The sequence below is a fragment of the Leptonychotes weddellii genome, chromosome 2 (genome assembly GCF_054177405.1).
Source record: "Leptonychotes weddellii isolate Sample4059 chromosome 2, ASM5417740v2, whole genome shotgun sequence".
NCBI lineage: Eukaryota > Metazoa > Chordata > Mammalia > Carnivora > Phocidae > Leptonychotes > Leptonychotes weddellii.
Window position 1 is genome coordinate 5,344,490 of NC_138370.1, and position 14,773 is coordinate 5,359,262.

The 14,773-nt window shown below is 39.5% G+C and overlaps 1 protein-coding gene across 1 annotated transcript; it reads left to right on the forward strand.

The window, feature by feature from the left end:
- Positions 1-8,794: 8,794 nt before the first annotated feature.
- Positions 8,795-14,410, forward strand: LOC102727613 (beta-defensin 130B-like). Its single transcript, XM_006736038.2, has 2 exons — positions 8,795-8,852; positions 14,229-14,410. The coding sequence occupies exons 1-2, from the start codon at positions 8,795-8,797 to the stop codon at positions 14,408-14,410; spliced, it is 240 nt and encodes a 79-aa protein (XP_006736101.1).
- Positions 14,411-14,773: the final 363 nt, after the last annotated feature.

Consider the following 14,773-nt stretch of genomic DNA (forward strand, 5'->3'; position numbering starts at 1 on the left):
GGCAGCATGCCACGCTTGTACAAAATCTGACAACAGCCATATGGAAAAGAATAAGAAGAGTTCCACTTCATCTGTTACTTGTCACCCCCTGCTCCAGGATGGCAGAGCTCAGCACGGAGAGAGATGCCCTCAGCCTGCGATTTCTCTCATAGGGGAAAGAGAGAGTGCGGTGAGCAACAGCTTCCCCTTGCTGTGGGGGCACTGCCTGAGAGGCCCATTTCTGTCTCAACGCACCCAGATGCTGAGGGGGTCCGCACATCATCTGGGGGCAGATGAGAATTAAGAGAAGTTGCAGGACTCACAGCTACCAACACACGGATCTCAACAACCAGTCTGCAAACCCCCACTATTCAGGTCCTTCATGAACTCCGGTGGCCAGCCTGAGTGCTTGCCGATGATCCCCCGTGTGCCCCTTCCCCCAGGCCCCCCCCATCACACCAGAGCTCAGCAGCTGGTTGGACGACGTAGCCTTGGTAGGAGGTGCACAAACTGTGAAACCTCTCCTTCGGGGGAGGGGGGTAGCTTGTGCCCGTCTTCTGGCATGTCAGCACACTGCCCTAGAGAAAGAAAGGGGTGGGTGATTCTCAGTAGGGGTGCGGCATAGTGGGGTAGGCTCGAGAATAGTCTTTGGCTCCACACTGCCGTTCAGGCCCACTGGGGCACAGGAGGTCCCAACTTCCAGACCCACTAGGGCAGGGTTTGGGCTTCCAAGGCTCCAAAGCAACCTTGCCCCAACACCTTTGGGTGTCCCCACCATTATGCCTCTGGGGGACATGGCCCATGTCAGGGTTCTCATGCATTGGTGTCATACGCCCGGAGTCCCCCCGGGCTATAATGCACACTACTTGTTCTACTGGTCTGGGCTCTTGGGGGTCACCGTGCCCCCATGGCTCCACTAGGCATTGCCCTAATGGGGGCTCTCTGTGCTTGGCCCCACAGCCGCAGTAATTCTCTGCCTGGGGCCCACAGCTCTCCAGGGCATCTCTGAAATCTGGCGGGGGGGCAGCTATGCCCCCACAGCTTCGCTATGATGCCTGCTGGAGCTGCCGCTGAGGCTGCACGAGGGCAGGGACGGAGCCTGCAGTGTGAGGTGGCACCAGGCAGCAGACGGCTCCTCCTACGAAATCATTCCACTCCGGGGTGCTGATGGCAGGCACAGCCACTGTGATCTCTGAAATGCCTTCAGGAGTCATTTTTCCACTGGACAATGGGCCCTGCCATCTGCCGAGATGTTGACTAATCACCCATTGTCTTGATGAAGAGCTCCCAGTTTTTGTTGAGGTGGCCCATCCTCCCTAATCTCCTGCTCTGATTTGGCCACAACCTTTGTGTTCTCTCCCAAACAGGCTTTCTCCTTCCTTTCCAAAGGGTAGGCTGAGGGTTTCTAAATTTTTAGGTTGCGCTTCCTCTCTGGTTAACAATTCTGTCTTTAAGTCATTTCTCTCCTTTTGCCTTTCACATAAGCAGTGAAGAGAAAAAGGCCACCCCTGCAACACTTTGCTTAGGTATTTCCTCAGCCAGATATCCAGTTTCATGGCTCCTAACTGATGCCCTCTGCAGAACACTGGGACACGAACACAACTCCGCCACATTCTTTGTCATGTTTTGTAACAAGGATGGAAATTTCCTTCTTTCTCCAACAACATGTTTCTCATTTCCCACTGAGACCTCAAAGAATGGCCTTTGCTGTCTGTTTCTACTAACATTCTGTTCAGGGTTACTTGGATTCTCTAAGAAGACTGAGGTTTTCCCCGCACTTCTCTTTTTTTCTGAGCTTCCATCTGCATCACCTTTAAAGGTCCTGTTCGTGGCAGTGTGGGCTTTCTCAAAACTCCTCCAGCCTGGGACCAGTTCCAAAGCCAGTTGCACATTTTCAGGTGTTTGTCACAATAGCATCTCCATGTCTTGATATCTATTTTCTGTCCTGGTCTGCTTGGGTTGCTATGACAAAATACCATTGACTGGGTGGCTTATAAATAACAGAAATTTATTTCTCACAGTTCAGGAGACAGAAATCCAAGATGGATTTGCCAGCATGGTCGAGCTCTGGTGTGATCCCCCTCTAGATTGCAGACTGTCTATGTCTTGCTGGATCCTGACGTGATGGAAGGGGCAAGCACACTCTCTAGGGACTCTTGTAATGGCATTAATCCTATAAGAGTTCCTGCCTCATGACCTAATTGCCCCCCCCCAAGGTCCTATGTCCTAATACCATCCCTTGGGGGGAGTAGGATTTCAACATATGAATTTGGGAAGGGGGGGACACAAACATTCAGGCAATAGCTGTGTCACTGTCATATTTCAACTGACTTTATTTCTGTAGGTCTATTTCTGTACTCCGTTCTATCCCATTGATCTACATGTCTATCCTTACATCAAAAGTACCGTCTTGATACTACACATTTATAGTAAGTTTTAAAAATAGTCTAAGTCTTCCAATATTCTTTCTTTGCCAAATATTGTATACCTTTGCATTTCAGTAAAAGATTTTTATAATTAGCTTATCAATTTCAAAAAAGACATAAAATTGTGCTGGGATTTTGGCTGGCATTATATTGGATATATAGATCAATTTGGGGAGAATTGAGATCTGGGCTGTAACCAGTCTTCTATTCTGTGAACACTGTATGTCCCACCATTCATTTAGGTCTTCTATAATTCCTTACTTTAGTGTTTAGTAGTTTTCAGGAAAAAATTTTGAATGTGTATTGTTAGATTTATCCCCAATTATTTCATGTTTTTTAAAACTATTGTAAATTATGGAGGTTTTTATTCTTCCAGTCTTCAGTTGTCCATTGCTTGCATAGGTAAACACAATTGACTTATATACTGTTTCCTGCAAACTTACTAAACCCACTAATTATTCTAGTAGTTCTTTGAGATTTTCTACATAGAAAATGACACCATCATCTATGAATAAAGACAGTTTATTTCTTTGTTTCTGCTCTGTAGAAATGTTTTTTATTTTGCTGGATTTATTGCCCTGTAAAAAACCTCCAGACATAAGACTGTTGCTTAAAATTTTTGATAGGTATTGTGAACAGGTTAGTAAATCCTTATTTATTTACTAGTTTGCTGAGTTTTTAATCATAAATGGATGTCGATGTTGTCATCTGTTAGTGCTGTATGTGTGGAGATGATCAAACATTTTCTCTTTTCTCAGTCTGTTGATAGGCTGAAATATATTGATTAATTTTTGAATGTTGTAACAATCTTGTATTCCTAGAAAATACCCCATTTGGTTAAAATATATTATCCTCTGGATACACTGATGAGTTAAATTTGCTAAAATTTTATAAATGATACTCGCATTCATGAGAGATAGTATCTATTTTAAATTTTATTTTCTTGAAAGACTTTGCCCTGTTTTGGATTAATATACAACTGGCTTCAAAACAAAACAAAACAAAAACAACCAAAATTAGTTGGTAAGTCTTCTCTCACATTCTAATTTATGGAAGATTTTTGCATAATTCGGTGTTATTTATTCCTTAAAAGCTTGAAAGACTACATTTACCAATGACACTCTCTGATCTTGAATTTTCTTTGCTGAAATGCTTTAAATTGCACATTAGATTTCTTTAATAAATATAGGACTGTTCATGTTACCTACAACTTCTTAAGTAAGCTTTGGTAGTTTGGGTTTTTCAAGAAATTTGTCTATTTTAAATAAGTTACAGGTTTCCCCCACTATCCCCAAATAGAGTATTCCTATGAAACCTTTTGTAAGCTAAAATAACATAAAATAACGAAAAACCCCTTCTTGTTGAAAGGTCACATTACTCTACTTTCCTTTTATGAAAGACCTACATTAGTACAGGAGTGGTTTTTTTTTTTTTTTAGTAAAAGTGAAAAGCCTCTTCAGGTTTCTTTTGGTTAGGTACTAATGTATAATAGACTTTAAACTAAAAATGGTTTGAAGAGACAAAGAAAGTCATTATATAATGATAAATAGGTCAGTCCATCAAAACAATATAAAAATCATAAATATTTAAGCACTCAACATCAGAACACCAAAATATATATAGCAATAACTAACAGAACTAAAAGGAGAAATAAACAGCAAGACAGTAAGTTTGGGGCTTTAATATCCCACTCGTAGCAATGAATAGATCATCCACACAGAGAATCATTATGGAAATACTGGATTTGAACAATGCTGTAGACCACATGGACCTAACAGACATACATAGAACATTCTATCTGACAACAGCAGAATACACATTCTTTCAGGTGCACATGGAAAATTTACTGGCATACCATATGTTTAGGCCATAAAACAAGTAAGTATTAGTAAGTTCAAGAAGACTGAAAACATGCCAATTATCTTCTCTGACCACAGTGGTATAAAACTCAAAATTAGTAACAGGAGGAAAACTGATGAATACAGAAAAATTAAACAATACTCTCCTGAATAGTCAATAATCAAAGAAGAAATTAAAGGGGAGATTTAAAAATATCTTGAGAGAAATAAAATGGAGACACAACACAAGAAAACTTATGGGATGTGGCAAAACCAGTTTTAAGAAGGAAGTTCATAGCAATAAACATCTATATTAAGAAACAAGAAAGAATTCAAATAAACACTCTAACGTCACACCTCGAAGAACTAAAAAAAGAACAAACTAAGCCCAACGTTAGCAGAAGGAAGGACATAATAAAGATTAGGGCATAGATAAATGAAATAGAGAACAGGAAAACAATAGAAAAGATTAACCAAACTGAGAGTTGCTTCTTTGAAAAGATAAAATTGATAAAGCTTTAGCTAGACTAAACAAGGGAAAAAGAGAGAGGATCCATCAACAAAATTATAAATGAGAGGAGACATTACAATTGGAAACAGAAATAAAGAGGATCATAAGGGGCTACTGTGACAACTATACTCTAAAAAATTGGACAACCTAGCGGAACCTGGGTGGCTCAGTCGGTTAAGTGTCTGCCTTTGGCTTGGGTCATGATCCCGGGGTCCTGGGATCGAGCCCCACATTGGGCCCACTGCTCAGTGGAAAGCCTCCTTCTCTCTTTCCCTCTGCTGCTCCCCCTGCTTGTGTGCTCGCTCGCGTGCTCTCTCTCCTTCTCTCCGTCTCTGTCAAATAAAATCTTTAAAAAATAAAAAATTAAAAATCAGACAACCTAGAAGAAATGGGTAAATTCTTAGAAACATACAACCTACCAAGACTGAATCAGGAAGAGATAGAAAATCTTAACAAACCAATTACTAGTAAGGACATTGAATCAGTAAATAAATGAAGAAAACCCATAACCAGATAGCTTCACTGGTGGATTTTACCGAATATTTAAAGAAGAATTAATGACAATCCTCCTAAACTCTTCCAAAAAATCAAAGAGGAGGAAATACTCCCAAACTCATTTGACAAGGTCATCATTACCCTGATATCAAAGCCAGAAAATAACACAAGACTACAGGCCAATATCCCTGATGAAGATAGATGCAAAAATTTTCAATGAAATACTAGCAAACTGAATTCAGCAGTACATTAAAAGGATCATTCACCATCGTCACATAGGAGTTTTCTCTGGGATGTAAGCATGGTTCATGACATGCAAATTAATAGATGTGACATATCAAATTAGAAGAATGAAAGATAAAAACCATATGCTCATCTCAATAGATGCAGAAAGAACATTTGTCAAAATTTTATATCCATTCATGACAAAAAAAAACCTCTTAACAAATTAGGAATAGACAGGGTGCCTGGGTGGCTCAGTTGGTTAAGCGACAGCCTTCGGCTCAGGTCATGACCCTGGAGTCCCTGGATCGAGTCCCTCATCGGGCTCCCTGCTCAGCAGGGAGTCTGCTTCTCCCTCTGACCCTCCCGACCCTCCCCCCTCTCATGCTCTCTCTCTGTCTCTCTCTCTCAAATAAATAAATAAAATCTTTAAAAAAAAACAAACAAACAAATTAGGAATAGACAAAGTAGCTCAACATAATAAAGGCCATATGTGACAAACTCACAGCCAACATCATCCTCAATGATGAAAGTTTGCAAGCTTTCTGCCTAAGATCAGGAACAAGACAAGAATGCCCACTTTCTCCACTCATATTCAACACAGTACCAGAAGCCCTAGCCAGAGCCATCAGGTAAGAAAAAATAAAAGGCAGTCAGAATTGGAAAGGAACAAGTAAAATTATTTTTATTTGCAGATTACAAGATTTTATATACAGAAAATCCTGAGGACTCCACTAAAAAACTGTTAGATCAAGTTAGCAAATTCAGTAAAGTCGTACAAAATCAACATAAAAATTCAGTAGCATTTCCATGCACCAACAAAAAATTAACTGAAAAAGAAAATGATTCTATTCACAATAGCATCAAAACCAAAAAATAATAAAGTACTTTTTGCAGAAAAATAGACACATAGACCAATGAAAGAGAATAGAGAGTCCAGAAATAAACCCCTGCATATACAGTCAACCAGTATATGAGAAGGAAGCCAAGAACATTCAGTGGGGAAATGATAGTCTCTTCAATAAATGGTGTTGGGAAAACTGGATAGCTACATGGAGAACAATGAAATTGGACTCCTGTCTTACAGCACTCAAAAATTAACTCAGAATGGACTGGACTTAAAATAAGACCAGCTACTGTAAAATTTCTAAAAGAAAACATAGGGGAAAAGCTCCTTGACATTCGTCTTGGCAGTGACGTTTTTGGATATGACACCAAAAACACTAGCAGCAAAAGCAAAAATCAACAAGCGCGACCACATTAAACTACAAAGCTCTGCACAGCAAAAGAAATAATCAACAAAATGAAAAGGCAACCTATGGAATGGGAGAAAACATCTGCAAACCATATATCAGATAAGGGGGTAATATGTATGCACATATAAATATATAAAGAACTCACTCAACTCAATAACAACAACAACAAAAATAAGCAATTGAATTGAAAAAAATGAGCAGAGGAAGTGAACAGACATTTTTCCAAAGAAGACATGTAAATGGCCAGTAACTTACCTGAAGAGTTCCCAGCATCACTAATCATCAGGAAATGCAAATCAAAACCACAAAGAGAGATTATCTGTGACCCCTGTGACAAGGGCTGTCATCAAGAAGACAGGAGATAACAAGTGTTGGGAAGATATGGGGAACAGGGAGCCCCAGTGCACGGCCAGCAGTATGCAAAATCGTTTAGCCACTCTGGAGACGGAGTGGAGGTTCCTCAGAAAACTAAAAACAGAAATACCATATGACCCAGCAGTCCCACTTGTGGGTATCTATCCAAAGGAACCGAAAACAGGAATTTGAAGAGGTATGTGCACTCCCATGTTTATTTCAGCGTTATTCACAATAGCCAAGATATAGAAACAACCTAAGTATCCATAAACAGATAAAGAAAATGTGGTGTGTGTGTGTATATATATATATACATATATATTTATATATATGTATATATATACAATAAAATATTATTATATTATTCAGTCATGAGAAAAAATGAAATCCTGCCATTTTGCAACAACATGGATGGACTTTGAAGGCATTGTGCTAAGTGAGATAAGTCAGACAGAGAAAGGAAATATTATATGATATCACTTACATGTGCAATCTAAAAAAGCTGAACTCAAAAAAACAGACTATAATGGTGGTTACCAGGGGCTGGAGGCTGGGGGAATTGGGGAGATGTTATTTAAGGGTACAGACTTACAACAAGCAAGTATGTTCTGGAGATCTAATGCACAGCATAGTGATTACAGTCAATAATACTGTATTGTAAACTTCAAAGTTACTAAGAGACTAGATCTTAACTGTTCTCACCACAAGAAAGAAATGATGATTGTGTGACCTGATAGAGGTGTTAACTAACACTATGGTGGTAATCATATCACAACATATAAATGCATTAAATCAACTCACTGTACATCTTCAATCTTGGCATGTTATATGTCAATTATAAAAAATAAATTAAATAATAACACACTAACAAAAGACATGAAATGAAAAAATAATTTAGATAAATGTATCATTAAGCCATTGATCAGTGGTAAATTAGCTTTAGAAGACTTGGTTTTAGGTCAATTAATTCTTGGCCAAAGGCATGTTCTTAGATTTTCAACACATCGATTCTATATGGAGGGGCAGGGTGAGAGGTTGGGAAGTCTCTTGAAGCTGTACGCAATCTTTCGACAATAAATGGTTATTGAAGAAATAGTGTGCTCTTTATCTTTGATCTTTTAACTCTCCTGATCTCACCATCCTTGTCATGTGGGACAGTTACACAAAGGATTAAAAATAGATGAAAAAACATTAGTTTTCAGTGTGATCTAAGCTTATTTACCTTCCAGATACTATTAAGAACCTCGTACGTATATGACAGTAGTCTCTTTTTTCAGGAACAACTTAAAAATGCAACTTCTTCTTTTTTTAAAAACGGTCCTTAGGCAATTGTCTTATCCTTATTGTGGAAAAGAGTGTATTGTGGAAAAGTTCCCTTGCAAGTCAGAGTACTTTTGGTAACAAAGACTTTACACTCATAGGACCTTACTTCTTGGCCTCCTCCAAAAGACGACTGGCCAAAGGCCCTGGCCTCTGGGGGATTTGAGATCCAATAGGAAAAGTAAAGGGTTAACCATCTGGTTTCCTGTAATTAGGTTAATTTGTCACCAAATTTAGAGACTCCAGGGTTTGGAAATATTCCAACGGAAGTTGTTTTATTTTCTTACTTGTTAAGCTTCACTGACCAAAAGGAACCTCAGTCCCCCAGAAGTAAATAAAAGGCCCTGTGTTTCACTATCCCTGATCACTCACCTTTCTACTGGGCATTCCACCATGAGACTCCATTCTCTTCTTTCTGTGCTCTTCCTCTTTGTGACTATAATACCAAAAGGTAAGACGGTGAATAATTGTAGGTTTCTTAGGAGATGGTGAATAACTGTGGGTTTCTTAGGAGGTCCACTGGGATGCTCAATGATACTGTGGCGATTTTAACTCAGACCCTAATGCTCAGCCTTAGGGAATCAGAAGTCCATCATGATCATCTCCCTTAGAACTGATGAGGCCAAAAATGCGAAACCAAAGATTTCCATCAACAGAAAATGAGATCCAAGAGCTCCATGCTTAGAAAGTAGGGCCCAAATAAAGATAGAGGTGGAGAAGCTGTGACATATGACTTAAGGCTTAGCAAACAAATCAAGTAGCCTTTACCAGGCCCCAATCTCCAAAAAGGAGATTGCAAATGGCAGCTCTTGGTTCAAACTTGGCTAGTGAATGGAAGTGATGTAGAGTCTACTGGTGAGGAATATTTGTGAAGGGTAAAAGTTAGGTCCTTAAGACAGAGCTCCACAAGAAAGGATTGCATTAAGTTATAAAAAAGCAACAGGGAGTAGGGGAATTTGGAAAAAGCATAAACAGTGGAATAAAGCATCAGCGGCAAAATTTTAAGCATAGGAAAAATATGAAGAAAGCATTTTAAGAATATGAGTTATATTTTTAGGACTCATGATTCAGAAGTTTGAATATGAAAATGTAGAATCAAAGGAAAAGGGGAATGTGGTTATCTTCAGGCTGGTTCAACCAGATCCTCATAAGAACTGATAATTCCTCCCTCCACTGTTATGACAGGATGTTCGCAACTCTCGAAATAATGTCTGTGGTCATTAAACACAGATGAGGTCTGGATAACTCTCTTACTTTGTTGGTTCATCTCTAAGATTCTTCTAAGTATAATCAACAACACTCACTTGTTTGATCTTTGCCTCCTCTGTGGCTCTCTTGGGATCTACCTGACATACAGTTGTCTCCAATGAAGGAGTTCACGTAATTCTCATTTGGTTCTCAGTTTTGTCACAAGAAGACACAGCTGCAGGGACACACACTTGCAGTGACATCTAATGGAAAATCATACAATGATCATGCCTTAACATTAGAAGGCAATTTAATGGTGAATTCTTTAATTGTACAGATAAGAGAATCCATGTCTACCTAAAAAATATGATTCTGCTGGTCAACTAGTAGTGGCAACACTGCGGCTAGAACCATCTTTAATCTGGGTCAGTGTTGGTTCCATCAATCTACAGGTGTGGATATGCCCATAAAATGTAACCCTGATTTCTCTCAGGGTTTTTACCTCAAAATCTCCTAACTAAATACTGAGGAATCTAAGGAGATCCCTATATTTCCTCTTTTGGAAGATATAATGTCTGTGAAACATCTTATTTCACTTACCTCCATATTCTTCCCTCCACTGTTTGAGCTAAGCATGTCAAATGGGCTAAATGTTCTGCCATTACTGTTGGCCTATTAATCCTAGTCTTTAGATTCTCCTGATCTCTGTTCCTTAAAATCAGGTAAACTGCTCTCAATTCTGAAAGCATTTGCCATAAGAGAATTATGGCTGCACAGCTGATGAGCGAATAGGATTTGCTCATGCTTGCCCTCCACCATCTGAGCTAAATTCAGCTCAACGTAAATCACTGTCTCCTCCCCAAAGTCAGAGCCCGTGTTACTAGCTGGGTCTTTTTTTAAAAAAGGTTAACAAGGGACAGATCTCCTTGAAGTAGACTTTAGCCAAAACTCACCATTCTAGTGGGAAAAGGGACAACAATAGTTCGGGTGTATGAAGGAAGCACATTGAGAAAAAGGCTGTCCTGGGGCGAAGGCCAGAAATGATTTATGGTAAAATAGGATTCTAGGTAATCTAGGCCTAACATTTAGAGAAGTTAACACGATAATGACAAGACTGGATACTCACAAAAATAGTGCATCCAAAAGTAAGATAGTAGTAGATACCAGATAATCTAAAACAGACTGAGGCCAAGAGGTTTTAGAAGGAATAGAAGAGAGAGAATGTGTGTGGGGTCAGAGAGTACCTTACTGCATTCAATGGCAACAAATATTTACTGAGCACCTCTTATTATTCACACGCTGGGTCATTCACACCACACCCAGGATACGATGGAGTACAAAAGAAAGTCTCTTCCCACTATAGAAGACAGACATTAGTCAAATGATTACACAAATGAATATATAATTATAAATTTTAATAAGCATGATGGAGAGGAACAGAGTACTACGAGTGCCCCTAACATGTGGCAATTGTCTTGTTTGCAACGTTGGAGACTTCCTTGAGGCATGCCTTTTGAGCCCAAAACAGAAAGGTAAGTGTTAGTTGATGAATCGCTTGCGAGACGCAGTGAACACTGCTGGCAAAGGAGGATGCCAATGCAATGTCACTGATGGAGAAGAGAGTACAGTGTGCCAAGGAACTGCAAGAAGGCTGCCGCGTTAGTTGGGTACAAACTAGCACTAGTTCGTACTAGCAAATGTGCTAGGCGTTTCATGGAATTATGTGAAAGTAGAAGTTGGCACCAAGGCTAAGTCTGTAGGGGGGCATTTTAAGAACAAGGAGGACAAGGCAGTCAGACTTTATACTTGGGTAATAGAAATTACTTATCTAAATCACACAGGGGTTCTCGATTTAGGCACACAAACTAGGCTTATGAATGGGTTCTCAGCAGCCTGCAAGCTTGACAGGTCCCCTTGACACATCTTCCCTTTGTTTCACCATTTCAATGGTCCTGTCCTCAGAGTCTGGCTTCCTGGTTCCACTGCAGAAGGAGTTTCAAATTTACAGTAGCTTCCTAATCCTGGGAGAATCTAATTCCTAATCTTGGGAGAATCATCTTTTGAGGTAAACACCTGGAATTAAGCCTGACAAACCACCAGCAACTGTGTGAAAATAGAGAAAATGTATAAATAACAATCATAAGGAATTAGGAAATCAAAATTCCTAACTTTTCCATCTTATAATTCCTGTGACCTAATGGTAAATAAGCCAGATCTAGCTCTCTGTGGATTCTCTAAGTCATGATCATGCTCAGACTGTGCTCTCTCTCTCTGTCAAATAAATAAATAAAATATTTTTAAAAAATCAAATAAAAAAGGTTCCTGTTTTCATGAAGGAAATTTCCCCAAAGAAACTACATAATCTAAACAAGAAAATGTTGGTTTATCAACCTACAGTCCAATGAATATTAAGTGATCACTACTCGAGCATATATTTTCATATGTCTCTCAGAAAGAGTCCATGACATTCTAGAAAAGAATATATACATATTTTGCATATATGATATATATATGTAAGTTTATATACGTATGTATATATATATACACACACACACATGCATATATCTGCTTGAGAGTAGGGGCATAAAGAGGTTAGAATGGCATAATGCTTTCCTTTAAAAGATTTATTTATTTGAGAGAGAGAGAGGGTGGGGGAGGGGCTGAGGGAGAAGGATAGAGAGAATCTCAAGTAGACTCCTTGATGAGTGTGGATCCTGACTCAGGGCTCAATCCCACGGCCCATGAGATCATGACCTGAGCCAAAATCACTAGTTGGACGCTCAACTGACTGAACCACCCAGGTGCCCCAGAATGGCATAACTCTTAAATTGATTGATTAGCCCCCTGAGAATTAAGACAATTATAGCATTCTTCTTATACTGACTCTGGAGAATAACATAATATTTACACAGACCACATTGGACAGGAGCAGAGTACAGCTTGAACTCTCTATTACCTACAGAAAAGAAAACTGTCAATCTATTTCTTAGCTGATAAAGTTCCAGGAAGAGTCCACCCCATCCAAACCCTGTTCCCCACCTCTCCCCACCACAAGAAATAGAACAGCTAATAACTTAGTGAGTTCTTATCTGAGAAAATCATGTCCTTTTTGAGGTTAGATGTATGTTCTCTTATTTGGTCTTTTATTTGAGTGTGATTCTAAGTTGTCCCCATTTCACGTATGGAAATGTATGTTGTGATGCCGTATGAAGTAAGCACCTACATCTTCTTTTCCCAACAGCAATGATTAAATACGTATCCCTTCTCCCACTGCATCTAATAACCATTATAACACATTAATATCATATAAATTCCAAAATCTATTAGATCATTCTCTTCAATTGTTCTATATATCTACGATTATGCCAGTGAGTGAAAATAAGTGTCAATTCTCTCCCTTCCTTATGAACCAGGTAATTTAATATATACCTTCTTGACTTGATGTAGTGCCTGGGAACGAACATATGCCCTAGTCAATGTTAGAAGGGAGATTATAACTCTTGGGCTTCCTGTTCAGATAACACCTCCTTAAATCAAGCTTCGTATTCAGTAGAGAGCACATCACTGGAAGGATGAATTGCTCTGATCCTTTTGATTCAAGCAAGAGGCATCTGCCAAGAAGAGAGAATGGTGCTACCCTAGACCACGGACCGTATCAGGAAGTTGAACTTTCCAGTACAATGCGTGACAAGACTACCCTGCTGCTTCTTACTTTCGTTAGGACACCTGAAAATGTCCCCATATGTTACACTGAGCACCTGGATGAGATTATCAGGGACTAACGTCTATTAATGAACATGAATAGAGTGTGTCTTTTATGTAACGTCCACCGGGATCCACAGGGTAAAGAAGGAACCCTCATTACACCTGAAAGGCTACTGGAAGAACCCGAAGACTATAGGAAGCTCCTCCCTTGGGGTACACACTTAGTTACATGCTTCTCAGTGGCCAAATGAATTAGAAAAACAGATACACTTAAGGAAATACTTTTCAGCTTTTGAGAGAAATTCTTTTCATGTATCTACAGATAAGTGGCATTTGACAACATAGAAAATGTGTTCTTTACCTAGTCCTGCAATGGGGAAATTAGGTAAGGTGGACTCTACAGGATTGGTAAACTCTCTATAAAAGGTGCTAGACACGTTCCATAGGACAAGGATGCTGTAAGCATGGATGGGGTTATCAGCACAGATAGGAGACGGAAGGATGGATACTTCCTTTGAAATCGTGCTTTTTAGTGAAGGTATTGGCATTTGGTGCAGGACAGTTCACTAGGTGGGAAATCCAATAACCTTGTTCTTTACCCACTAAATACCAAGGATACCTCCCCAGTCCTGGTGGCAACAATAAATCGATCCAACATTTCAAAATGCACTGCCCCAGATGAGGACAACTCTCTCGAAGCTTCTAGAAATCAGCCTGCCCACTCCAAGATGTGTATAGTCCTGCACTCTTAGCTCTCCTCCCCACAAAAAGCACCCCTTTTGCTGAAACACCTGATCTTTTCCAATAAGAAATACCATCTCTTCTATCCCAAGGCCATCCTTCTATAAATTTATTGCTCTGTGTGCATGACTAATAATTTGATGGTCATTTAATCTGCTGATGATTTAATGATGTCAAATCTCTTTCTGTGCAGCAAGGACTGGCGTTATTCCGGGGCAGAAACAGTGTGTTCTTTTGAAAGGGGTGTGCAAAGATGGAGGATGCACCACCATAGACGATACCATTGGTGAATGCAATGATGAGAAAAAGTGTTGTAGAAAGTGGTGGATATTTTTTCCCTATGCAACACCGGTTCCCAAAGGAAAATCTCCTTAGTGGGAACAAACTAGAAGCCCTTCAAACTCCAGAACACACGGATAAGTTTTGCAGAGCCCTATTTAACCCACCTCGTTTGTCTCCCTTGACTGGAAATAAATGTCCTAAATCCACATGTACTTATCCCTGGGGAGTTTCTTCCTGATGCACATAAAAGCCTCTTAGGAACTACAAGACAAAACTACATAAGAGAGGAATCTCATGCCCTCAAGGTATTTATAGAACATTTCTTAAAAATGATAAAGATAGAAACTTGAAATAGGCAAAAAAGTAAGGATATGAAATAGCAGTAGGTTATGTTTGATCATCTCAAGTGGATTATCAACCTTCCACACCACCTGATTCTGGACAAATACCATCACA